This window comes from Atheta coriaria, unplaced genomic scaffold (assembly GCF_025399875.1).
Source record: "Atheta coriaria isolate IRGN ID8LTWV9N9 unplaced genomic scaffold, Caltech_Dcor_3.1 hic_scaffold_11_pilon, whole genome shotgun sequence".
Lineage (NCBI taxonomy): Eukaryota > Metazoa > Arthropoda > Insecta > Coleoptera > Staphylinidae > Dalotia > Dalotia coriaria.
The window spans coordinates 155,655-182,767 of record NW_027045453.1 but is presented as its reverse complement, the minus strand read 5'-3'; the positions used below and the strand labels follow the sequence as shown (position 1 = coordinate 182,767).

Sequence of the window (27,113 nt, the reverse complement as noted above, 5' to 3'; positions counted from 1 at the left end):
ACCTCGGAACGTTTACTTTACACTCTACTCTTTGCACTTTAGAAAATCCAGACACTTGGGGTGTCTGAAGCGACGCGGGAGACTTATTATGGTCGCGTTACATCGTTTCCGTAATTAATGAGTTCCTGCTGACGCTGATAAAGATGCCATCGTTGGCAGGACGTCGCCGCACCAGCGTTGCAAACGTTTTACTTTTCACAACCCACAACCACCCTCAAACCCATCCCTGACCGACAACCAACCAACTATCAGAGTAAAATAGAACTCTCGGGTTAAAAAAGAAACAAAAATTTATTTTTTTGTACTTCCATGTTTAAGAAGCCACTTATTCCACGATTTTAAGACACTAAAAGTAGCACTTTAATCACGGACAGTCAAGGTCGTGACAAAAGTATTTTAGTCACGGAGTGGAGCTTGCGTCTGGTCTTTTGCCTACGATGCAGTACAAGGCCATATCAAACCTACTCTCATCATGCTTTGCTGCTGCTCTTGTCGGTGCGGCGCGTCTGTTCGTAAGTGATTTCGACTGGGTGCACAAACCTCCATGTATTTATAACCTTACTTTTCCCAGTAGTGTACGAACAAAGTTCGAAGTTTTAAAATACAAAAACTTCAACGTTGAAATAGAGTAAAGGTAGAAAAAATAATCAAAAATATCACTTCACTAAACGTTGTTAACATGGTTAAAGTGGCGTTTGGCGCACTTGTTACTTAATATACTATTTCATCTTAACTTTAACTTTACTTAGCTTATAGTCACCCTCTCGTACTACCATTGTATTTCAATACTATTTCATATTTTAATAAAACTTTAAGAGCCATGTGAAATTTATACGTACCTAACTCTAAATGTATGAATATTTATACGATTAGATAAATTAATGAACGCTAAGTATTACATATGGTATGCGATGGGTAAGCGGCTTTCGAGTGGCCCGAAGAACAATTTGTACCCACCTCCAACTAGTTAGGGCGTGCGCGGGTGTGAGTTTTACCGATTCGCCCGAATTCGGTGCGGCTGGGTGCGATTAGATATTTATTACGTTAAATCCGGCGCCCATTAATAATGACCGATTAAGACGAGCCGTGTGCGCCAGCTTGCCGCCTCCACTGGCTTCCATTAGCAGCCATATCCACCCTCGAAATCCACCCCGGCCAATATTCTCAACTTCAGCCTGCTACTCCAAACAATATTCCCACTTTTCAAACTATCTGTGTCGAGTTACCTTTAAATTTACATAGCTTTAACGTAAATTACCGGTATAAAAGTGTAAAAAGTTTGGAATAGACTCTAATGATATGCACTGAGGAATATGGTTTACAAACAAATGATTATTTAGCAAAGCCTAGCACTTAGAAGTAATCATAATCTGAGATGCATACAGGAATCTGTAATGTCTAGGGATTAAAACGTCTATTGCAAAGCGTAGTTTCGAGTAGGTTTCCAGTTTGAGCAGGTAGATTATTCATGCTGCATTAGTATGATTAATTGCAATTATAACTCATCATTACAGGGTGCAATCATTAGTGGTATTGAGAATTTTGCGTTACAATTGACCCCAATCGTATGTTTATCATTTTTGACACACTTTCTAAAATATTGATTTTCTTTCTATGCGGGATCAATCAATTTAAATTGCGCTCATTTTATTCACACAACCAGATTTAAATTTAGCTTATTTTATAACAACACCGCACTGCAATTGCATTCTACTCGTACTGCACGAATGAAATGATTCTGACCCAAGTTCACGATTCACAATTTATTCAAAGGCTGTGCAGTTGAATGGTGCGCGCATGCGCACTTGCCTCGGGTGCTTTGAGTGGTTTCATGATGCCTCAAGTCTTGTACAAAGTACTGCGATGCTGCGCCATGGCGAGTTCCTCTTCCTCGCCGCGCCGCGTGCGCATTGTGCACTGCGCTTCGCTGAGCAAGTTCTCCGCAGCTCACGCTCTTACTCAAGAGTCGTGTCTCGGGTCTCGGTAGTTGCCGTGCCACTACTTTAACTTCATTCCATTCCACAATCGCGTTCGGTCGTTCGGTCAGCGCAACGCCTCGTGGTATTACCACGCGTTGATATAATATTTTTAGTTTTTCAAGCAGCCACACACAACGCCTGGATTAAATAAAACATCGGAATTGTGTGGCAGTTTTTAGTTTTTAGTTCGGACTTGATATAAAGACGGTTTTTAATTCAAGTGTTCTTCGTTTATAGTGGTAGGGGTGACCTTTTGTTTGTGTTGAACGAAATAAATTGATAAGCAGTGTTTGTTTATATTGTGTTGTGTGTTGTGTTTATTTTCTCGCATGCGAATTGTGATTTTTGTGATTTTATCAACCTTAATGTTGTTAAACAGGTAAAATGCAAGAACTGTGAGGACTCAAGGGCATTGCCGTAAGCCCTTCACGTTGAGGAAGTAAGGGTGAACAACTGGCGAGTGAAACAAAGTGCGCGAATAGCAAAACAAGGCGTAAACGGATAACCAGATTAACTGATTAACAGCAAACGCACCTTCTAAAAGGAAAGGAAGAACAAAACTCCCGGACACACATAGGTAAGTAGTAAATAATTTGATTTTCAAGCTTAACACAAATTTTACAAGACTACTACTACTTTATGTCACACATTTTCATTCAGGTAATATTCTGCACCCCAAAAAATTAATATTTTCTTCAAAATCTTCTCTTGGGTACCTTGGGTACAGTAAAGTTACTTGGTATGCACGACTGTTTGCTGTATGTAATTCTTGTCTTGTATGTACAATGTATAAGTTATGTATGGATGTACACACATACTCGACCAGCATTGGTAGTAGGTATTTGTACTTACCTCGCATGCTAAGTCAAGTCAGCTCTCACAGTGGGAAGTGGGAGAAGTTACGTGTCTAGATGCCGTCGATTGAAAAGCGAAATGAAACACACGATTCTCGGCCGGTAGGAATTGGTGCGAGGAGGATGGGAGGCGAAATGCCGGTTGACCTTTTCTCGGTTCAATCTGTTCAATATCTCGTGAGTCAAGACTCGAACGCGCACGGAACGCAAACGACCGACGGAATTTGCAATTTCGGCGCGGCGATCTTAAATCTGAATCTAGATTTTGCAAACTGGATTCAGAATAAAATATAATATAGAAAAAGTGACCCAAAACTATGCAGAAGTAATATTTGTTCTAGTTAATTTATTTTATTTCATAATGTTGGCATTATTACGGGTTATTGTTTTGCTTAATCAGGTTTTTGCATTTTATAAATTTATTCCAAACATTGCAATGTTTTTGCGTTTATTTTATTTCATAAAAATATTGCAATCATCCGAGTGTTGACATCGACTTGGCTCAGTTTCTATTCATCGTTGCACATCTCGCACGTTTAATATCATCTTACAAATAATGAAGTTGAAGTTTTTGTTCTTAAAAAAATATGATCTTTTAAATATAATGCGATTGTGAAATTAAAAAATATATTCTAAGCATTCATTCAGAATAAAACGATTATTATTATTTATAATATTAATCAAACTTTTTTATTCATTTCATTTTATTTTTTAAATTTATTGTCGTTTCTTATTGTTCTTGAACTTGTATGATTTGTATGCATACATTTTATATTTTCTCTTTTTCGAATCATCTTCACATTTGTATACAATTTATGCGCGTTTACGAATCGACATCGAGAGCATTCTTTTATGCCATTTTTATTCGCGCGAATTTTCTTATCTTTGAGCGCGCGCGTTCGAGCGCAATTGCTATATTGAGGAATTGCGCCTTTTGTGCTCTCATTGTTTGCCATTTGCACTGTTTATTCACTCGAGTCCTCGGCGTCGTCATCATCATCACTGGCGTCGCTTTATCCACGCCTCGTTTTTCATCTATTTTGCACGTTGTTTTATTGCGCTACATTTTACCACCATCAACGTACTTTTTATATTGCATTTGTTTTGATGTTTACGAAATTCTACCATCGACGTTTTTCGACTAGGAATATTTATTTACTTTTAAACAAATGAAATAACTTTTGCAGCGAGTGACTGTGAATGATATTAATCTATGATAGAATTAAAACGCTATGCGGAAATGGTTAAAGTTTAGTAATTAAAATTGCCCGAGCATAGAAAGTATTGGAAAATGCAAATGTCACTCAGGAACACATGCAAATTGATATAATCCACAATTGCATGTTAAAAGCTGCAGGAACTCTTGTTTCTCGCTTTAAACTAGGTTTAAACAAAACAACTGTACGCAATTCAATGTATCAGCAAGGGAAAAACATCACGAATCGAACGCAAAGCTGCTAAATGCAAATTGTAATATGCGAAAACATAAAACTCAACGAATAGCATAGCGGTTAATGCGTGTGAATGTTTGCGGGCAAGAGTGATTAATAAAATTATATAACGTATCATACGCTGATTACATTACACATTAATGTAAATACATTATAACCTGCAAAGTGACTGAATAAGTATGATTAGTTGTCCATCTTTGGACGGATGTTAGTTTTCCTTTTACGTTATAGATAGTAATAAAAAAAAAACTCTGTTAGTTCTGAACTGGCGAATATTTTCTACAATTTTATGATGTGTGTATTTTTGTGACGTCGGATGGAAATGTCACTAACATTTCTGTTTAATTTTATGGAAATTATTGAGGTTTTGTTGGAAATAAATTCCAGCATACGAGAAGAATGTGTGTTTTATGGCCATAAATATGATTAATTAGTTCACATTATTTTTGGGTAAAGCACTACGCGATTTTAATTAAAATTTACAAATATGCATTTTGTGTAACAATGATGCAAAGTTAATTTCCAAAATTATTGCTTTTGCAATGTATTATTATGAAAAATATAAAATATTCAGATTAAAATTACCTGTAATAATTTTACAATCTACATTTTGCATTATTGATAACTTTGGGGTTAGTCCAATATATTCCACAAAGTTTCTTTAAATATACAGTGTGTTTAATGCTTTATGTTTACCAGTAAAATATAAACATAAAATGAGGAAAATCTTGCTGGATTTCGAATAAGATACTTAATTATTTAACGCTTTTCTTTGTATTCTCAACAGAATGAACGGAAATACTCACTTTTGTTTTTTACACGGTGTGCTGAACGCGTTATTTCTGATACTTGTTGCTCGCATGCTCCGGTTCTTCTCCAGAGTGATAATGTTACGCACTTTTGCCGGAACAAAGTAGAAAAGCAATATTGTAGCTTGACCGCTTGGCCAAGCACTCTTGCTTTTTGATCGTGAATCGTGTTCATTACATTTTCCTGTAGAGGCTGTAGCAGTAGAACCGGCTAAATTCTACAACATTTAATATGTAATAACATTTCCGCCTGAATCTTGTTTCATGCGACTGTGATGACGGTTTAAGGCGTGGAAAAGTGATTTTTAATTGTTCCATAAAGTATAATTATTTGTTTGTCGTTGCGGTGTTACTCAACGACACGGATCAAGACTTACGTGTTTTAAGAGGCATTAAAGACTTGAAAGTCAAGGTTCATCATAAAATTCACGAAGCATATTTTATAGTTTCCTAAATTGTATCATTTTACGGTTTGGTGAACTATGTGTTGTTTTATCTCCGTATAAAATAAAGCAACAAACCATAGAAAAATTTTAAATGCATATTTTAATATTTCTCGTTAATTTATGCAAATTATAATCCCGATATTATGATATTCTGATACAAACGTTGCTTTACTCCCTCGATTAGTTTGATTACTTTAATCACTACAAATCCATGTCAATGAATTAACTAATGAATACTTTATACATAGTTTCTTCTCGGCGAATGCCTAGAAGTCCAGTTGAATTACTTAGATTCCTCGAACTTAGGTCGATCGCCGTTCAAGTACGAATTCCTTGCATACCACTCGCCTGATTACAAATCATTTCACTACGTGCGTTAGCAAAGTGCAGGTTGCATGTCGTCTCCTACTGAGTTACACTCCCATGACCACGTTGAAACTGGCTTAAGTCATATCGTTAGATCATTGCATTGCATGTGCATGCTGTGCGCATGTGACGTGTGAACGTCGGTGTGAACAATCGGCGTTCATAAACTTTTCACATTAGAACGTGCATGAATTTATGTGAGTTTGTCTCTTGATGGGTGTGTTTCATACCTGAGCATACATAACTTAAATAGAAAAAAATCATCAATAACCCACTACAACCACAACAAGAGTAGCAACAAGAAATACCTTTCATTATTTTATTGTTATATGCAGAATATTGTTAACTATGTAGGTATTACGTTCTATTTTGTGGTTAGGTTTTACAAAATTAATGTTGCGAAATATTGTATGGAGTTTTGTTTCGTTCTATTATTTATATTGAAGTTGAACAAGGCAAAATTTTTGTGTTTTTTGTTACTTACAAGAAACGAAAGGTGTTGGAAGGTTATTTTCAGACAAGCTAATGTCAATAAGAAAGTAGATGTTAAACAATTCGTTTAAACACGTTTAATCTTTCACTTTAACTAACCAGTCACTACAAATTTGTTTGATTTAATTGATCTTGAATGACTTGGTTTTTATTGGATAATACCTTAATACTGCCTAATACAATTTGCTTCTACAACTTACAACTTTCAGTATTGCTATAAATGTAGTTTTTTCTTATAAAATGCACTTTTACGTATTCATTATTAATTTTCTCTCAGACAGGTTATTTCAAATGATGCAATATGATTCCACGATATGATGATTTCTCATCTTAAATGCTAGAAGATGCGGACGAAAAATTCCAATATATTGACTAACAAAAACTCCGGTTTACGTCGAGGTGAGGCTCGCCTCAACCACGAGAAAGCTGTTTCTTGCTGCGCGGATTCCTCTTAAAATAGAAAATGAACAAGGAAGTTACGGCATTGCTACCGCATGGCTCATACAAGAGATTACGATATTGAAAAACGCATTCACGTACACACAATTGTCCATAACTCACCGCCATTCATTCGCGCAGAAATGGCTGCAAATCGCAAATTGACAACTTCAACAACACAAAAATACAGAAAAGAAAATTGAATTCATTCATATATAGAAAAATTAATTGAATAATACTCATTTAATTTCTTGCGGATGTAAGCAAAGGTTTTTATTTTTACTTAATAATTGATTTGCTGTTAGATGATACAAGACACTAGTTTTACTGATGAAGTAGAAGAATAGGTAATTGGTGAGAAATGTGTGCGTTGTCTGTTCGTGTTGCTTCTCATGTGTGATGAGTTTGAGCCCGTGAGCGATGACGAAACTTGGTCAGGATGTTAATTGATCCATGGACAGTTATATTGAACTAAACTTGAAGTAGATACGCGTACATCGCACTAAACTTATGTTCAAATAGACGTTAAAATTCCTCTACGAATAGTTTCTGCTCTTTTAATTTTTTTATTCCAGTAAATAATTAATATTCTCATTATAAAGTTAATTTCAATTGTTTTGTTTGGTTTGCGCGCCCGGTCACGTCATTTATAATTCCCAGGTGGGTTTTAGAGATGAATTAGTGAATTAGCCGCTATAATTGCGGTAATAATTGAATAAATCTGTTTGTGAATTAATCAAGAGGCCAAGAGGTGAAACGAGGCAATGAACGAGCATAATAACGTCGACCGCATTGGCTATTGTTCTCGCTGGCAGAACTCGAACAGTGAAATTCATTTCGCAAAAAGATCTTGTTGAAGTTATTCATCTGCTCAAGTGCGCTAACTGTATATTCGCAAATGTGTACATGGTGTGAATAAGTGCTAATTAATTTATACCTCTGAAAATAATTATACCATAAAACAAAAAATTCAATCTGGGGTTATGATGAGTTCATTTTTGCTCTGTTTGAGTTAAAATATGTTTATTAAGATAAATATAAAAATATATAGGTGTAGGTTATATAAATTAAGCAGTTATTGTTTGAAAGGGAACTTCTGCGTTATCACTATCATCCACATGAGTGAAAAATGACCGCCCCCAAATATCTTGATCAGCTCCGAATATTGCCGCATCAGCTAGAGTCTCTGGTAACTGATAACCTTTGGTTTCGGGCAGGAACACTGTACTTACTGCTCCCACAATCGCACAGACTGTAAATATTAAAAATGGAAGTGTTGCGTCCACGGTAGCACCCTGTATAAATATAAAATAAAAATAAATATCGCTTAAATTGAAATTTAGGAGTTTCAGTACCAATGCAATGATGTATGGTGCTAGAGTTCCTAAAGTACATCCAAGAACCGCTCCGGATGACAATCCAATTTGTCGTATGCAGGTTGGATAGATTTCTAAGGCTTGCAGATGTACGGAGTAGTACGCCATCATCACAGCGAACTTTACGAATATACAAAGACCTCTTACAAACGCAGCATTTGTTGGATCTGTAAATAAAATTTAGTTTAAAACTTAATTGATTACATTTAATAAAAAAGATTCTTACCATTGATTATAAAAACTATAGTAACACAGCCCAGGAATGTTAAAGTAAAACTTATAATACTTGTATAGCGTCTTCCAAAACGATCGCTGATATATTTTGCGATTACAAACGCAGGCAGTTCCGCTAGTGATTGGTACAAATAATTTAAAAATGGATTGCCTGCTAAGTTGGCGACATTGATCGCCAGCGAGATGTAAATTTGTAATATGATGGACCAGATGCACGAGATTAAAAAGCAGTTTTTTGCTAAGCGAAGGCTGGAAATCAGTCCCAGGATAGAGTGATGTTTTTCATTACTATTAAGTTCGTAGAATTTGATTAATCTGGCTTCGGCATCGGGAGGCATTGAGGTTTTGTTGCTTTTTGCGATTTTTCTTAATTCCCTAAGGCATCGGTTTATTTTTCCTTTTGATGCCAACCAACGTGGAGACTCAATAATCCACCTTTAAATTTAAATAATTTTTTTATTACTTTAATTAAAAAAATAAATTTTGAGATACTTACGGCCATGAAAATAAATATATTGCACAAGGTAATGTTGTTGCAAGTAAGAATGTGACCCAATCACGTAACCACCACATCAAAAGTGGCATTATGGACATACCAATATTCCATCCGCAGAATAACAGCATTCCAATTAATCCACGATTTTTGGGATCAGAAATTTCCATTGCTATTACCAAAGGTCCTTGCATCACAGTTTCTCCAGTGAGGGATCCAATAAAATTAAAAACGAAAAACGCATACATCGAAGTTGAGGTGAATGTACATATCACTCGACCAGAAACAACTGCGATTAAAGCAAGGAAGAAAATTGGTCTTCTTCCCCAAATATCAGCCATTTGAGCAAATATCAAAGTTCCTACAACTTCACCAACAAATCCTATGGCTATAGCATTACTAGGTACCATTTGATCATCGCAAACCCAGTTATTTTTAATGGGAGCTGTCATATCATACCAGGTATGATCATAGTCCCATCCATTATCACATTTCACTGTATTTTCTTTTAAATCTAGAGATATTAAGGTACTGCTCCAATTTTGAGTTGGTAATGCATATCTGCTGCATTTGGCGTAAGTTAAGAGTCCTTGCGAGTTGACTTCTCTGTAATATTCAGTTTTTAAATGAAGATTTAAATAAATTTATATTTATTTAGTCTTACCTGGGAATTGTTAGATTTTTCCATTCATCCATCGTGTAATTTGTATGTTCTCGGCCTGGTACATGACACCAATGATCAGGACTTACAAGACTGATGATCATGTTCATGTAGGGCATCGCTGCCAAAACGGGTAAAATCATATTGAACAAGAAAGTAAATCGTTTTTGATATGCACCAGAACCTCCTATTCTTTCTATTATTACATCTATAGCAGACGCAGCTTCTGGTGGATCCTTAGCCATTTTTAAAAAAAATTTCTTAACAGAGCGATTAATAATAAAAAAGTTTAGTCTTGTCGTTGTGAAGACACACACGGTAATGACTTACTTCATAATCACGTTGTTTACATCGGTTCGGTCACATGCTCGAAATTCTATCGGTGTTTTAATTAAGGTTTAAAATTGTTTATTATAATTACACAGGGTAACACATGAATACGTGTTTAGTTACAACAGTTTAAATAATTTAAATAAACTTGATAAGTTTTTAACTTGAACGAGTTAAATAATTCTAAATTTGCAAAGTTTTCGGCGCTATTTTTATTCTTAGATAATTTTTGAATTTATTTGCAAATATAAAATTTTGCAAAACTATCAAATACACGAAGGAAGTAGAAATAAATTGTTTCACAGTGTTATTGTTACAAACTAAGTAGGTACATAGTAAATTCCATGTTTAAGAATGCATAGAAAGAATTTGTTTTTCACGATTTAACGAAGTGCATTCAACAACAAATTTGAATAACATCGCAATTATGTACTGCAAAGTTTTAAAATATTTTAATAACAATTACTGGTTTTAAAGGAAATTGGTAATGCTTGGAGACAGATAAAAATGTAACTTTAATGTCATGGTACATAAACATCCATTGCTCTGCGAATAATTTTATTTCCACACAGTATTCCCCCGACTACATTCTGGTGCTTGCTGGCTTGTTTGGATCGTTGGCGTTTTAATGAATGTATATAGGTAGACGAAGTTCCTGCAGTACGCTGGCAGTGCCTGTAGTCAAACCGCAAAGTGACACATTATAAACTTGCTGAATTTATGCACACAAGTACGCCGATAAAAAACAGCAACCGCGGTTGTGCTAGGCGTAAAATCGCCAAAGCGAACAGATGGCAAACGTACCGAAAGTTTAAACAGCAACTGATAGGCGTACGGCTAACAAAAACGATGAAATTGTATAATTACATAACGCGCAATGCTGCAATCGTAATGTGTCGGGTGTAGCTAAATGTGAAAACATGGTAAATATGATAAAAGTTTAAACTTTTGACATGAATAGTTTGTAACTGTCTGCTATTGTCTGTCTAAATATAGAGAGTATAAATTTCCGAATGTAATAAAACCCAATTGAAGCACAACTAAAATTAATCATCAACGAAAACAAGTTTATTTTATGTTGTAATTGATGGAAAAAACTGCAATTTGTCTGCGAATGGAAAGGTCGAAAGTTCAATTAGAAGTAATCAAGTAATCATAAGAAATGAAATTGGTATGTAGTTTTATTCGCAACGCATATTGAGGTAATCTTTTGAAGAAAAAATTGCAACATCGCAAAATTGTAGCAAAAAGTTTAAAATCTAGAATTTGGGACAATTAGAACATCCGCATGAAGACTGATTCACACACTCAGATAGTTTTCTTAGGCGTACACCACGATGAAGAGTTTGTTTAAGTTTGAGGTTGAGGCTTAGAAGAGGAAGTTCCGAGCGTTCGGAGTGTCTCGCGTTCGCTCAGACGTAAACGTAACGGTTAATCAGTGAGAATACTGAACTTGTGCGACTGAGGTCAGAATCTCTTGTATGCTAATAAGCACTAATGAGTATTTGCACTAGTTTATAAATGCCACGAAAATATAAACTTCTTAAATATGTTAAATATGACTTACGAAAATTGTCTCACAATTCTGTTGTGTTGTGACTGAAAGAAGACTGTTATCATTAGTGCGAATGTGAAAATATATTTATAGCATTGCGTAATAGATTGGATTCCGAAGATTGGAGAATGTACACGTTAACTAGATTTTTAAAAATCAAATTGCGTTTTGTTTACGCGTATAAATGTGAAATATTCTTCAGTTAAGTCATAACAACTTTGATCTAATGAAGTCAATTTGTTATGACCTATATTACGAACAAGTTTTGAAGTGCGCCTTCAAAATATTAAATTAAACGAATAAAGTGGGATTAAATCGATTGCATTGCATTGCATGCTTTGATGTAATATACTCGTATAAGACATATTGTGTTTGAAAGACGTAGTAATGTCAATACAAAATCTTGAAATAACCTGTGTTAAGTTAATAGGCATTCAAAGCGCCTTTCTTCGTGTGCTGATGCGTAAATCAATTCAAAATTGACCTTTGTGTGTGTGTTTCTATTGTCGGCTCGTTGAGTTTAGCATTAAATTGATTCTATTCGCGGGGTTTGCGAGCCGACGCGCAAAAATAACAACACTTATATCGTTAATGGGCGCATTCAACATTAGGCACGTTACAAACAAACACCATTCAATGCACGCGCGAGTGCGATACAATTGAATCGCGATGAAAGAATGTGAGAGGTGCGAAAGCGAAATGGAACAAACGTTGAAATAATCGAAACGCCAACGCGTTACGCCTAAAACCAAAAGCAGCTATGTTAAAAGCACGAAAACACTAAAAATAAGAAATGAACTCAATAGAAACCAACGAAAAAATACATTTCGTGCACATTTACACGGAATTATACTGTATAATGTGTTTTTTTTTTTGTTGAAAACAAATATTCAACACATTTGCGTAATTGACATGTTAAAAAATTATCATTTTTAAACTGCAAATTTCACTCTGTTGATGACAAATTCATTTTCACATAAATCTGCGAGAATTACGGCTTTTTGTAAGCTTTGTTTTCATGATACCAGGTATTAAATAACCGACATTTATTTGATGTAAAATTAATAATTGTTTTAATATAAAGTGAGATGTTATCCACCGAAATTTAATTAAATTTAATTTGAGGTTACATAGCAATTAAACCGAAATAAATTAAGTTTGCAAACAATGTGTCTTTGTTAAACGCAAAGCAAACGAAAATGATTACGAACGGGAGAAGAAAACGTTTTAATTGGCCGGATTCGCACGCACCCATTAGCATAATCACAATTACGGGACCCGGCGGTACAATGCACGGGTTTTGATGAAATTTTCACACATCCGATGTCAAAAATTAAGATGTACAGACAAATACCGTTAGAACATTTAAGTAGATCCAACCACGTTATTAAAAAATAATTAAAAATATAATTATCAATATATTTTTACTAGAAATATTTTAGTTAGTTGTTTGCCACAAAATGCAACCATAAAGTGAAAATATTTCACTAATGCACAACTATTTTACAAACTAGTACTAGTAAATATTGTACAAGCTACATTTACCCTGAAATATAAATCATTTTGTTATTAAACGTGTAGCGTAGTAGCTGTTTTTGAAGCAACCGCAATTATTTTTTCTAGTTTATTGAAAAAAACAGCAATAATTCACTCGATAATGATTTCGTGTGGTTGAAAGCGACAACGCAATTATACAACACAAAGCCCCAACGTTGGCAACAAAGTTCGCGCGTAATTTCACACCACATTTATTATTGCGTTACACACTTCGCGTTCACAAATGCAATACTCCTAGATTTGTTGGTGTTGGAATTTTGCAAGTCACGTCAAGACGAAGAATACAATACAGAAAAAGACACCAATTATATTTTCTATCCATGAACACGTCCAGAGATTATTCTATAATTCATATACTTTGGCAACAATTACGTGATTCTTACTTAAATAAAACCGTGATGAGATTAGTTGTACTTTTACTTTTGTAAAAAATAAAAAAAAAATCCAAAATTTAATTTTATGCGATTAATTTTAACCATCCATCAGAGTGGATAATGCACGACATGATACTGATACCTGTTTTGATATTTAGGTTTTCCCGAATGATGGACAGGACCTTTTAGTCTCGCTTAATGTTCTAATAGTTGTTAATCTCGGCGTGCAAGTTGAATGTTGTCATAAGAGTATCGCTTTACGGCCGGGTCGTGTCCTAAAAGCGTCCCTCGCATTCACTCGCAGACCAAACAAGCCCAGGCTAGCCGGGTACTAAGCAAGGTCTCGGTCTGGGTCTCGGTTGCTATTGCAAACAAACCGTCTAGGGTAGAATTTTGTATGAGGTGCTTGGTCTTGTCTAAAATACGGCCCGGATATATATGAACACACACACTTATGTTTGCTCACGATATACTACCGCGTATGGCAGTATTGTGGACCTGAACACATCCTTGCTTGATACGTAAATATATGAAAAAGAAGGACGAGTAGGGCTAGCGTGGACTTGAACTCGACTGTAGGTTGAGCAGCGTGAGATGGATGTTTAGTAATCTAAGGATAATCCCACCTTTGGGAGCAGTAAATTGACAGATCCTGATAGGGCACGGATGAAGACGAGGAAAGGCCAGCGTTGTGGAAAACATTTAACATTTGTGTTTATAAAGTATGATGATGTACACTTACAGAGTGAGCTTGATATTGAGGTTAATTATATTTGTATTACAAAACTCTGCAAATAGATGGCGTTAGTGTATAAAAAAAGATCGAAACAGTTAATACATTGTAATATTTAATGAAATATTATTATTTTAAGTTGGATGTTGGTAAAATCCTTGTAAACAAGTTGTAAACTCATCATTTAAGACTTGAACAACAAATCGTAGCCACGAACACGTCCTCTTTAACACTTCAACACCCCTGGTACATCTCCTTTTGATATTTCACGAGTACGCATTTACATTTTAATTCTGCCGCTAAGTTTTACTTTCAGCCTTAAGAGAAGTTCAACTTTAGTTCTGGTTCAACTTTATTTTCGTCTTCATCTGCTTGTACATCCACATGTACGAGTGAAGTTAAACCTAAACTTCAACTTTAACTTAAACTTGAAAAGCAGTGCGGTTTTCGTCTCGTAACCGCGGAAATAACAACGTTAACTGTGTATACTAGAGACTAGGAACAAGCACGACTAAAGTACGACTATGAGTTTATTTCGCCTGCTCTCTCACGCAGTTTTGAGCAGAAATAACGACTTCATGAGTTCAGTTCATGTTGATGTTGATGTTAACGTTATTATTGTGTGGCTTTCGCTGTGTTGTACGACGACATTAGTAAAAACAAAGAGGTAAAACGTGGAGATTTCAGACGCTGCTCCCGATTTTGATCTCGGAATTTTTTGAATCCAGAAATAATGGTTTGTTTTTAATTGAAAGGAATTTTAACAGCGTCTGACCTTGTTTACGCTAAATGCACGTGTTTACCGTAAACATATTTGTGCACTAATTCTAAAATTATTTGTTAACGTTGTTTTCTGTTCTATTGAACCGATAATATGCCATTCCAACCCATTGAAGCGAATTCTATTTATAAATTCTATACTATTATCAAAACAAGTTGTTTTTGTCGGTTTTATTTTAATTTTTTTTCTGTGTAATTTTATATTTCTTCGAAGACAAACGAGTATTAATTACACTTTGTTCTCCACGGTTAAGTGCTCATATTTTGCTAATTCTTCATCGTCGACGTGGACGTTACGCTGCGGAATGATTAACAGAAGCCACTTTAAAACAAAAAAGTGGAAACGCGCAAGTGGAAACGGTCTCGAATGTCTCGCCTAATTCAATTAATTGTGCCCCGCCGAGAAAAATGATGAAAAATTAATTTGCGTACAATTTGCTTTCCTTGCTTTTCGTGCTTCTTGTGTTCCATATTTTTTGCTTTTTGAAGGGCGTCTTATATATTCGTTTATATTCGTGAAGAAAGCTATACCTCATATACTATTACAAAAAAGGAGAGAGTGAGGAAAAATATGCCAAAATTGAAAAAGTGTGAGCGAGGCAGGTATCGGCATGAAGGGAACCAGAGTATTTATAAAGGTACTTGGGTGGCACGGGGCGATTGAGGGTGAAAAAATGCCCTTGGTGCCTTCGCGCATAATGGGATACGATTTGTTTGGTTTTGGCCGAGGAAGGGAACATATTATATACAGATTGTTCAAATGCAAAATATGGAAAATACCAGCATTCATATAATTTATTTGATTTATTTGACAGGTATAGAATTTGTTTAGAATAAAAATTTATTTTGGGGCTAAATATTTGATCTTCCATGTTTTAATATTCATATATATTTACGAGTATATACAGTCTGTTCACGCTCATTTTTATCTTCATAATTTTTAAAATAAAGAAAAACTTTTGATTGCTCAGTATATAATTTCCTGCAAGTATAAGTCGAGTTGTGGCACGCAGCAATTCTTGTTATTAGATGGTAGAGGCGAGGCTGGAAAACTCCCGGAAGAAACGAGCACCGAGAGGCTCGCGCGACGCGCCTCCGACACGATTCTTCCATTTAGAAAATCAACAAAACGAATCTTCGCCGTGCGCCGCCACGTATTGCGAAGCAGCCGCCTTTGCGACCGCGAACCACAATGACGAATTCATGAGATAAAACGCGGCGCCTCCACCATTCGCGGAATAAATAAAATTTCAGCCGGGGATTACGTCGTAGATTGCTGACAATTTAAATTTGAAAGCCAATGTCAATGCGAAAACGTAGGGAATATTATGTTCTGGAATTGCTTTCACTTTAATTCCAATTTTGCTGGTGAATATAAAAAAAGCAAATGATACTTTTTACAACTTGTGTTGGAGCAATTTTATATTTATGTACTTTTAATATGAAATTCAAATTCATCAAATGCGTTAATTAAAAGTTCATTAAAATTATTAGACCAACAGAAATTATCATACGGCTTGTTTTTGAAAGTTTTGATTTTTGTACTGCGCGTTGATTACTTTCGATTTTATGCGATAATTGCTAAAACAATCAAAATGCAAAATGTACAAATTTGAAATTTGATGTGCTTTGCTCCAGTTGAGCAGAAAGCAAAAATACGTACATAATAAACTAAAAACCGAAATATATAATAGCTGTACCAATTCAGTAATTAGCTGTACGCGTTTTGCTGTAGAGTACTTATGAGCAAATTTACTTTTTGGTTTCGTTTTTAATGACAATGTGTAGAATCTTTCAACTGCGACATCGCCGCTTCTACTTCAAACGCAAATGCATAATTAAACAAGTTGCTCGACGAGTAGAAAAGCGCGCTTCAAACGAATGTTAATTAATAGTTCATAAAGCGAGAATTAATTACTCAATCGTTAATTACAGCACTTTGAATATTTAATATTCGTTTTTTAATTTGTGGCATCATGCAAAGGTTTAAAAATTAAAAAAAACTTCAATTTTATTATGTAAATAAAATATTACTAGCGACATCTATCTTCTACCAATATTAATGATGATTCATAACTTACTAGATTGCACATTTTCGCAAATTTTTATTTTTGGAACAACTTATATAACCGTAATACTTGTGAACAGGACGATATTAGTTTTGTAAGATAAAGTACCAAAGTGCCTCGCGCACACAATCCGAAAAGTGTCTTCTTCTTTCTTCCTTCCACAGCGGGCTCCTTGAACTGCGGTGTTTCAAGGATTCTTCCCTTGAACCAACTATTCTCATATCTTTTCATCTCCTTAAAGTGTACCTCCTTTCCTCGTTGGTATACTATCGGCCGCACACTATCTTTTATCAAGTTTTATCACTTTGTGCACGTTTGCTGTCGTTAACATATTCTAGTTATAATTTTTCGTGGTTATCCTTGTTGAACTTCTTCTTCTGCCAGAAAATCTTGCTGTACTTGCAGGACTAAAAGGCGCTATATTCCCGTGTTGAGTTGAGTCTGTAAGTAAAGAATAGCTAGAAGTAGGTGAAAGAAAGTAAAGAATTCTTGCGGGGAATTTTGTTCCATGCGAGCGCTTGACGCTCAAGATTCTTGAGGGTAGCCGTGCACACGGCAGGAAGTGCACACACGGTGAGTTACAACCGCGATGTCCTTATTTCAAGCGAGTAAAGGCAGCGGAAAGCAATTTAATAATTTGTTCGCAGGCGTTATTTTACAGCGACGCTTTTATATTGTTGACTAATAATTTTTTTAAGTTTTCAATCTTAACTCCAAATATCTTTATTGATATTTATAAAATACAATCGATAATAATCTTAATAATAGATATATAGGTTAGTGTGTATAAAAATAAAATACTTTTTTTGTAACTATAAAGTCTAATTTTAAACCTTGTGTGCAACCTGGAACGAATTACTCCTTCGTAAGTTTGCCTGATATTTTTTCGGGTCCAGGAGGTGTTCCAGTTCGACGACGTTATTGCTCTTTTGGGAGACATCCTGTATGAGCGAGAGCGCTTCGTCGAGGATAGGTTTTTCTTCTTCTTGGGCGCGTTGCAGCTCCTTTAGGAGCATCTCGTACTTGGCGAGTCGTTGCACCGGCCGTAGGAGCCCCGTGTGCAGGCCCAATTTGTCATCGAGTGCAATTTCGCGTTCCTGAAAAATTATCAAACTTCATAAATCATCATATTTCACACATATTTTAAAATATAAAACAAAAAACACAAAGTTATCACTCTAAGTTAATAAGTAATTAAATATAACGCCAATGCGCTTGCGCTGTGTACTATTTTTGATTGCATTTTGGTCGTAATCATTGAATTAAACAAATATAAAAATTGAAGTACTTGAATTAATAAATTTCGTAGAAATTACATACAAGAATCTTATCTCGGGAGTTCTGATAAGCCGTTTCCGCAGACTGTTGATTACGACAGTATGTTGTGTATTTTTGGAATAATGATCTCTAAAAATTACACAAAAGCATAGTAAAATAAATTATGATAAATTCCATATTGATAAACATACGTTTTTAATAAATTGTTTTGCGATATCTTGACAATCACCAGTGTATTGATGAGATTTCAAATCTTGAAGAAATACCACACTGTCCATAAACAATTCATCAAAATTTTTGAACAAGTTTCTTGTTTTGAACACGCCGATGTTATCAAGCGACCACTGCTTGTAATTAGTACACACATACTCTAATTTAGAGATGTAATCTTCTTCGGTCGTAATTAATTCATTAATAATATATCCACACCTTGAAAATTAAACATTATTATTATTTAGTAATTTAGGAAGAGTTAGTACTTACTTATTGGTTATTTTTGGTGGTTTGGGAACTGCTTCGTTATGATTATCATTTGGTGCTCCCAAATTAGTGTACAAATCGTTGTTTTGGATTACTTCTACGTCTTCTTTTGTTGGCATGACTTTTTGTGCACTTGAATTTATTCCCATATTAGGTTTTGGTGTTCTGGGTGGTGGACTTGGTGGAATTCTTTTTCTTTGAGAGAAATTGTCACATCTTGTGGCTATATTCAAAAGTGCTTGAACACTTTCGTTAAACAGCGCTTCGATTTCGTCAAGACTTAAACGTGCACTATTTTGGTCAGCTGTCATTTCCGTCATATTTACTTGCTCATTACAAGTTGCTCGCTAAGCTAATACTAGATTAAATAGGCTTTAATGTAAAGTCTGAGTGTGTCATTACGTCGAATCAGTCATATCGCATAAAATTGATAATAAAGTTGTTCGGAAATTGAATCATAAATTTCTAGGTATTCACAGTCTCGCTAACCTCACTTTTAATATTATTTTTCAAAGCTTTGTAAGTTTTCGAAGTTGTCAAGTTCATTTCACTTTAAATAAACTACATTATTCAATTAAGCCTTTAAACTTTTCCGCGTTGTCGTAATCTTGAGCTGTACTCCCAACTTTGTAATAGAATGCTATTTTCTGGTTGTTGTATTGTTGGCATCTTAGATTTGTGAGATTGTTAGCTGCTTGGTTGATCATTTTAATTAAACCCAGCAAGCTTCTATTCATTCTAGTCGCCTAAGAGCTTTCACTTTCGAGAAAACCTCATCTAGTGTTTGTCTAAGTCATCCTTCTACGTAACCTTGAAGTTCCTCGCAGCTTTCGTGCTTTTTACGTTCTTCGTGGCTATAATGAATGAGTGCTATCAGGCTATCGGAATGAGTGCGAGCCGAAGCGGAAGTCACGGGCAATGCAAAGAAGAAGCAATTAAACTTTTTAAGGTGCGTTAGACGAGCAAATGTTTAACTTGGGGATGACGATAACGACATACCACCACGCCAGCGGCAAAGTTCACCAAGTTTTATCGATGCGAGCGTTTAACCGCACCGGCGAAATAATTATACGCGTCGTTATCGAGTCAATTAATTCTTGTAATTAATCGATAATTACTAATTAAAATTCTATGGTATAAGGAGGTAGATTAATTCAGAATATACAGAATATAAAGAATGATGTTTTAAGTTATTTTTAGAGTTCGCAAGTGAATATTTGCATTTTATGAAAAGCGAAAAAGTTGCAACGTAAATTTTAAGACTTTAGAAAGATGTTTGACTTTAGTTTAAGTGTGTTGGCGGCGGGGTCGGGCGGACTGCATCGTTTTGCACACACGTGTGGCGGTCGAGCAGTGCAATTCGTTGCTTTCGTGCCAGTTCGTGCGGCGAGCATCGCGTCATTTTCTGCACCGCCGCCGAAAATGACGAATGCGCCGCACGTCGCCTTCAACATCCGGTTTCCTACTGCTCTATTCGCCCCTTTCGTCCGTTGGAATATGCACTAAAGTCCGTACACTTCTTCAAAACTATTATTTGCTCACATGCTACTCTAAAAGATTAAAAAATAAATAAAATCATAACAAAAATTTCCATATAAATATTTTCCAATGTTTGCATATTTATTTGTATAGTGATAAACTGATTATTTTGTTTAATGTTTATGTTTATTTAACGATTAAAGAATATGTTTTGAAATTGCCTGTATGTTTCGAGTTGTACACGCGCGGTGCACCGGTGACGCGGATGATGGAAATACATATTGTTAGGGACGTAGACCGGAGGCCGTGGGGGCGGCATATGCATCCGTCGAGCGCATTTATAGACGTCATTGTGCTGGCAGTTTCCGTGCGCGCGTTCGTGCTCACCGTCGACTTGTATGACCGTTTCATGACGAGAGGCGTCGGCGGCGGAGGCGGCGTGCGGCTCGACTCGGTGGATTTCGTGGATATTTGCGGGCAAAACGGCCGCCAATAAATCTACGGAAAGCTCCATTACGCTCTCCCTCAAGCTTTCTAACAATACCAACATTTTTTTTCGTTTTTGGCTTTACCTATACATACCTGTTAAAAATAAAAGAATACAAATAAAGTCATTTTTGTGTTCAAATGTAATGTTATCAAAAGCTATAAAATAAGAAGCATTATGAAAAAAAATGAAACGTCAGATTCAATATTTGTTTGTTTTTCGCGTCGAACCGAAAAAAGAAGAAAAAAAGCATTTGCCTAAAAATAAAGAGCACTCTTCTAGGCGCGAGTATTTTCCAACGATGTATCATGAATGGGCGTTCCGGCTTGCCGCCGCCGCCACCACCGCCACCATCGTAGCACTGAGTGGCCGGCCAGTGCGCGATCATTAATCATCTTGAATAATGATCCACTCCTTCGGTTACGTGTATAAAACTAATAAAAATGACGAATTGTCCGAGCATAGTAATAGCGAACGGTGGCGGCGACGAAGGCGGCGAACGAAAATGTTTTCACTGCGATATAATAGAATAAATCGTAATTGATGCTTTGGATAACACGCGCGAACAACTTCACTGGATTACGTACTTTAGCCAACATTCATAACGTGTTCATTTAGTTTTTAATAATTGATTATATTTATATAAAAATTGGAAAAAAGTGAGTGACATTATTTGATATCTCGTGAAATTTGTTCGCAACTTGTAGTTTGTAGTTAATTGTGTACTTGTAGTTAATCTTGAACATGGAATACGATCTTCATTATAAATTCGCCTTTGTTCCCAAGATAATAAAGTTGTTCAATCTGCTTTCAAGCTACTTCGAGGAATTGCGATCGATTTAATTACGCGTATGTAGCAATACCCAAATTTCTGCGGACCAACTTTGATCGTTATCTTTAAGATCAATCGCAATGTTCATAATTAGCAATAAACTTATTAACTTAAATTGGTTACTATCATATTAAAAGTGTGTTTGATAATTTTGTCATGTTTTTTCGGAGTTTTCCTTTTTGTTCATGTTGTACTAAATTTAAATTTAAAAAAATCTTCTGATTAAATTACTAATATTAAATTCTCTTTGTGTTTTATAAAAAAGAAGACTTGAGAGAATTGATACTCGTAATAACGCAATATGACAATATTAGCTCTTAAAACAAAAAAATGTCTTGCCTTACGTTAAAAGAAGATTCATATAAAGTGGAAACTTTTTCAGTCAAAAAAATGTGCCGCACGTGATCATTGTACGAAATTTCCTTATGTTGAGTTTTATTATTCTCTTTAATATTTTTGGAAAGTATATATTTCTTATTCTTTTTTAAGCTTATGTATATCTAGATGTATGAAATTATTATTGCCTACAAATCAATTCATGCATCAAAGTGATGCGATTGTTTACCTGCTTGATTAACTAAATTTCACCTCTGGCTAATATCGATTGGGTTATATTATTAATCTACATGTTTCTAAATTGCCCGCGACGCTGCCCTCGATTAACATTTACAACTTGGCATTTCGCTACGTGCTGGTGAACGTGGTCGGTATCAATTTACGGTTTTCTAATTTATTACCACCATTGGCAGCCGGAGGCGAATCTGTATTCTCGGTTTGGCATCGGCGAAGATCAACGCGACACAATGCGCCTCGTGCAGTTTATCGGCCGGACCTGCGACCGCTGCCGCCGCCGCCATTTCGCCAATTGGCGCATTTGCGTATTCAATTAGTCGCGCTGCGCGCCCGGCGCCTCCGCCATCGCGGCTAACTTGTGGTTGGACGTGTTTTGAAATGGCAATTCTCGTTGCAAACAGCAATTATCTACTATCCTTCATATTGAATTACCGTAGTATTTTATTGTATTCCATTTAAATTATTATTACATTTCTTGTTGAAGGTACTTTGTCCCTCTTGGAGATTATTCAATAACTTAATTATTTATTTCACTGAGATTCTCTTCAATATTTATGAGTTTTCTCTTGTAGGCGTAATGCAATTAAAAAATTGTTTCCGCAATTTCTTGCAAATAAATTTTACTTCATCCAATTGCTTCCGTCGTCTTCGCTTCGCTCCTGCAATCTCCTCATAAAACTCACACAATACCAGCGATGAATTCTTCCGCGTTTGTCGTGTTCATCCGCAAGCGGGCAGGCTGCAAACTTAAATATTTGCAGAACAGAACCGCAGGACGCAGCGAAAACAAAAAGAACAAGAGGGATGAGGTAATCGTACTTCCCGCATCGGAATAATGGAATAAGTTTTACTTGTTTGCCGGGCGTCGGAACAACAATTGTTTAACTTTTGATTGGCAATGCGGACGCGGTGCCCGCTCCTCAATACTAAGCAGAAATATCGAAGAGTAATGAAATTTTTGTTTGTTTCAGGTAAATCCGCTATAATATTGCTGGATTATATTTGGATTTAAAGGATTTACAAACGGATTGAATCATAATTTAAAGGATTATTAAGGTATATACTGCTTTGACAATTTTATTCCGCGTTTTTTTTTTGTATAAGATTCAATTTATTTTTTATATTGTTTTTATTGCGCTTTTCTTGGATTTTTGTTGTTGTTGTGCGCTGTTGTTTTTTTATTGTTGGCACAACCCTTGTCGTTCAATTTTGATCCGACGCGGCGATATCGCCCTGCGTAATGACTGTCGCAATGACCATAACATGCGAACAAAACAAGGGGGCGATGCAATGGCGCGCTGAGTCGTGAAGAACATAAGGACGCACGTTCGTCGTTCGGATGATGTTCGATGACGACCCGACGTGGAAAATCCGCTAGAAAGCTAAACAGAAGGGCGCGGCATAAAGTCACGAGCAGGACGAAATGAAATCTCCTCGAGGTCTTGTATTACTAGACCTGAACATAAGTATGAGCAATCTGCTGACAATGATTGTTTATGAAAAAACAAAAAAGAAGAAATACTAGGGAAGAAATAAGAAACGACAAAAAATAAAATATTAAGAGTGGAAGCTGGGCTTTTGTGGAAGTCTTTGAAAATTTTAGGAAAACGCGCAGTTGGAGACGGGTTACATTGAGTCAAAGCGTACAGATTCGAAGAGTGCAGTTGTTCGTTCAGCACTTTTCCAGATAAATCGAGTCCGGTCGTCCTTTATCGTGTCCAGTCTGGGCCGAAAGTAAAAAGCATTCAAGGATACGACTAGGTACTCACCTTGCATCCTTTGAAACAAAAGTTTTGTATTAAAGAATATTCTATAATCACTTTTATTAAATCAGAAATGATTTTCTTCTCTATTTTAAAATGTTAATGATTTCTAAGTGAAAAACTAGTAAAAGTGTTCTATATTTGTTGATTTCTTTAACATTCAGTATAAAACCTGCTTGGACAGGTATATTTCCTTCGAGAATCGGTGCCCAAAATCTCTGTGTCCGTCTCAATTCTAAAACAAACGAGAAAAACGTACACAAAAGCAAAATGAAAAGAAAAAGCGGAAAAACGTTATCTTCGCTCGTCTTCAAAGCACAGTATTGTTTGTTCTTGTGCTTCGCGCAAAACTTCACAAACACAGACTTGCCGCAATGGTGTGACCAGTGGCCGACGCCTTCAAGCTATCAACTTTAGGACGCGTGCTCCTTTCGAGATTTTTGTCTAGCAAGCGAAAAATCTTTTATTAGAGATAAAGCATACGCGCACCTCATGCCGAACGAGCAAAGTAAACATTATGTGACAAGGTATAAATTGTAGCTTTTTAGTTTTTGTTTGTATCTGCAAGCTACATATTTTATGTTTTATTCATTTGGAAAATGTGCTTCGTTGTCAATAATTTTGTTTATTTTTCTCTTTGATGTTTATATCAATTTACTCTAATCGTAGAACATATGTTTCGTGTACATTCACATTGAAGTATTAATAATAATAATTATATATCCGAAGGTTTATTTCCGTAAAAGACGAGTTTAATTATGAACAAAGGGAAATTTTCTTTCATACAGCTTTTGATTATTGAAATACATCCACTTTGATTGATAGTCTCAGTTTCGCTAGATTTAAATTATTTATTAAGTACATTAAATTATATTTTTGGTCACAGATAATGCTACGAACGTGTGAAAAATTAGATAATTAAATTGTTTAATTATAAACAGTTATATTAAATATGTTGGTCGCAAATAATTTAATGCATCAGCTAGTGCAATATGTTGCATCCATGTTGCTTGTTTGTCAATGTTGCAAGGACCGCGTTTGCGGGCGCGGTTGCATAGCTGCATGCACGCACGTGCTAACGATTTGATTAAATTAACGTTGCCATTACATCACTGTTAATAAAATGTTACGCGTGAAATTGTTGCTGATGCCGCGCGGAGGGAGTATGCGACCGAGCAAACTCGTGAGAATAATTAATTTAGCTTCATACTCAACAAACGTATATTTTTAGGTTAGAATATTACATAGTATGAGTTGAAAACAATCCATTATATTTTGCTGCATTTTGACGTGATAACGTCTTTAAAATCGTTTTAGTCGGGTGACATGTTCAGAAACTGTGTCACGAGGCCTCTCGAGGCCGATCGCAGGTATACCCCTCTCGTTATAACGAGAGAGAGACGGACCGATCTCCTTCTCATCTCGAGTGCTGCCAGTCATTCCGTGAAACTTGACAGAGGAGAAAATATTTAGTGTTGCTAAAAAATTAATATTGTATGTATGTGTTTGTTTATTCGAATTTTGTGGAATACCCTGCGGTCATGCGGTTTGATAGTTTGTTACAAATAGCATAATTAGTAATTTAATCCAATTAAATTCGGATAATCACTGTTTGCGGGTAGAATTCCTCTATTGGCAATTTTGCTTGCTTTGGCCATGGCCCACCGAATGGAACGTCGGATTTTCCGACGCATCGTGAGATGATTAATTAAAAGCATGCGCGTGGTTGCTATTCACGAAATTGTTTCAATTTGGCCGAAAAACCAATTAATACTAGATGATGCAATTTGCAGTTTAATCCATTTTTTACGTACATCTGTGAATCTATTTGTCGGAATTCACGCGAAGCGGGCTTAAAAATAATTCAAGTCGTGTGTTTTTATAATTTTAAATACAAAATAAAATATATTTATTCACAAAACACAGCCGAGTGGAAATAAATTTTTAAAAGTTTCATATTACCTATTTAACAACATACTATGCAAAAATGAAAAATAATTTTGTTTTGGTTAAATTTTCAACTGAATTTATATTTATTTTAAAATTTTATAGTTGTTACGTTACTTTGGAAGTTTATAAAATCGAAGCTTTATCTTCGGCCACGTAAAATACATCAGCGTAATAGGAAAATGGGCAAACTCGTAAACGAAGCACATACTCGTATATGCGTCCAAAGGCGTCCAAACGCACGAGAGTGTGAAGCGTGACGCCGCTGTCCACGTGGGCACGACGTCCTTCCAACAAGCTCTCCACTACTACTACCGACTTCTCTCGGTTTATTTCAACGCGGTTTACAGCCGCGTAGTAGCTATATTCGTGTAGTCGTATATCTCATACGCTTCGCAGCGCGTACGCTTCTTAATGCACAACCAACCACTATCCTTGCGTACATTTTAAAGCTTTACTACTAGTAGTATCACAGGTAACGCTAGCACATAGGACATTACAAGTTTTAGTTTCTCTCGGAGGTTTTGCTACTTTTAGGGATAGTTTTCGGCCATCATGTGTCTCTGGTGTGAAGGAAGGCGGACAGTAGCACTTAAAAGTTTGAGACTTTTAGAGCAGATGCGCGGTGAGATACAATTAAAATTAAAAGTATTGACCTGCTTTTTAAATAAATTTCAATTTCGCAAATTAAATATAAAGTTGGGAGTTTTTGCTTTGTGTCAACTTTTCCTACGAATTTTCGTCCAGTTTAATTTGATTGAATGTGCAGTATCAAAACTCTCCGAGCTCTACCATGCACGCAGAACTACTCGCAGAAATTCACAAACATTTCGAAACTTTATACATTCTTGTTGCGTTTCCATTCGAAACACAATCCACGTTTAATTACGATGAAATCGATAGAATAAACAAGCTTTAACTATATCGGATTATATTAGTGGACATAATATTAAATTCTATTAACGAATTGACTTTGAGCGATGACGTATTTACTAAATATATTAATACTACACATTATTTCAATACAGTCGCCCGGCGCCTCCACTAGATATTTTAATTTCATTATAGTTTCTTTTGTTTGAATTTCAAACACACAATTTGGACAATTACGCTGATATAAATCAAATTATAATTTATTCAATTAAAATAGAGTGCATAATGATCAATTTGGATAATAAATTTACTCACATCGATGACATATTTACAAAATAACGAAATAAACCACTCAAAAACAGCGCAATATAAATTTGTTTGGTGGACAGACAATTATGTGAAGT

General features: G+C 35.7%; 2 protein-coding genes and 1 long non-coding RNA gene across 4 annotated transcripts in view; 1 reads left to right on the top strand and 2 right to left on the bottom strand.

Moving 5' to 3' along the window:
* The first annotated feature begins 1,904 nt into the window (after positions 1–1,904).
* Positions 1,905–27,113, top strand: part of LOC135801634 (uncharacterized) — a 49,467-nt gene continuing 24,258 nt past the window's right edge. Inside the window, exons 1-2 of one of the 2 annotated variants that reach the window (XR_010550410.1) lie at positions 1,905–2,556; positions 23,098–23,182. This is a non-coding gene — a long non-coding RNA (uncharacterized lncRNA). The remainder of the gene's footprint in view (positions 2,557–23,097; positions 23,183–27,113) is intronic. The other variant, XR_010550411.1, reaches the window with a different exon arrangement.
* LOC135801646 (organic cation transporter 1-like) lies at positions 7,842–10,247 on the bottom strand. Its single transcript, XM_065315105.1, has 5 exons — positions 9,603–10,247; positions 8,942–9,544; positions 8,438–8,880; positions 8,191–8,378; positions 7,842–8,130 (listed from the first exon to the last, which is right to left on the bottom strand). Exons 1-5 carry the CDS (start codon positions 9,842–9,844, stop codon positions 7,903–7,905), a joined length of 1,704 nt encoding a protein of 567 aa, XP_065171177.1. The 5' UTR covers positions 9,845–10,247; the 3' UTR covers positions 7,842–7,902.
* Positions 17,705–19,139, bottom strand: LOC135801629 (guanine nucleotide exchange factor DBS-like). Its single transcript, XM_065315088.1, has 4 exons — positions 18,759–19,139; positions 18,467–18,704; positions 18,318–18,404; positions 17,705–18,094 (listed from the first exon to the last, which is right to left on the bottom strand). Exons 1-4 carry the CDS (start codon positions 19,073–19,075, stop codon positions 17,825–17,827), a joined length of 912 nt encoding a protein of 303 aa, XP_065171160.1. The 5' UTR covers positions 19,076–19,139; the 3' UTR covers positions 17,705–17,824.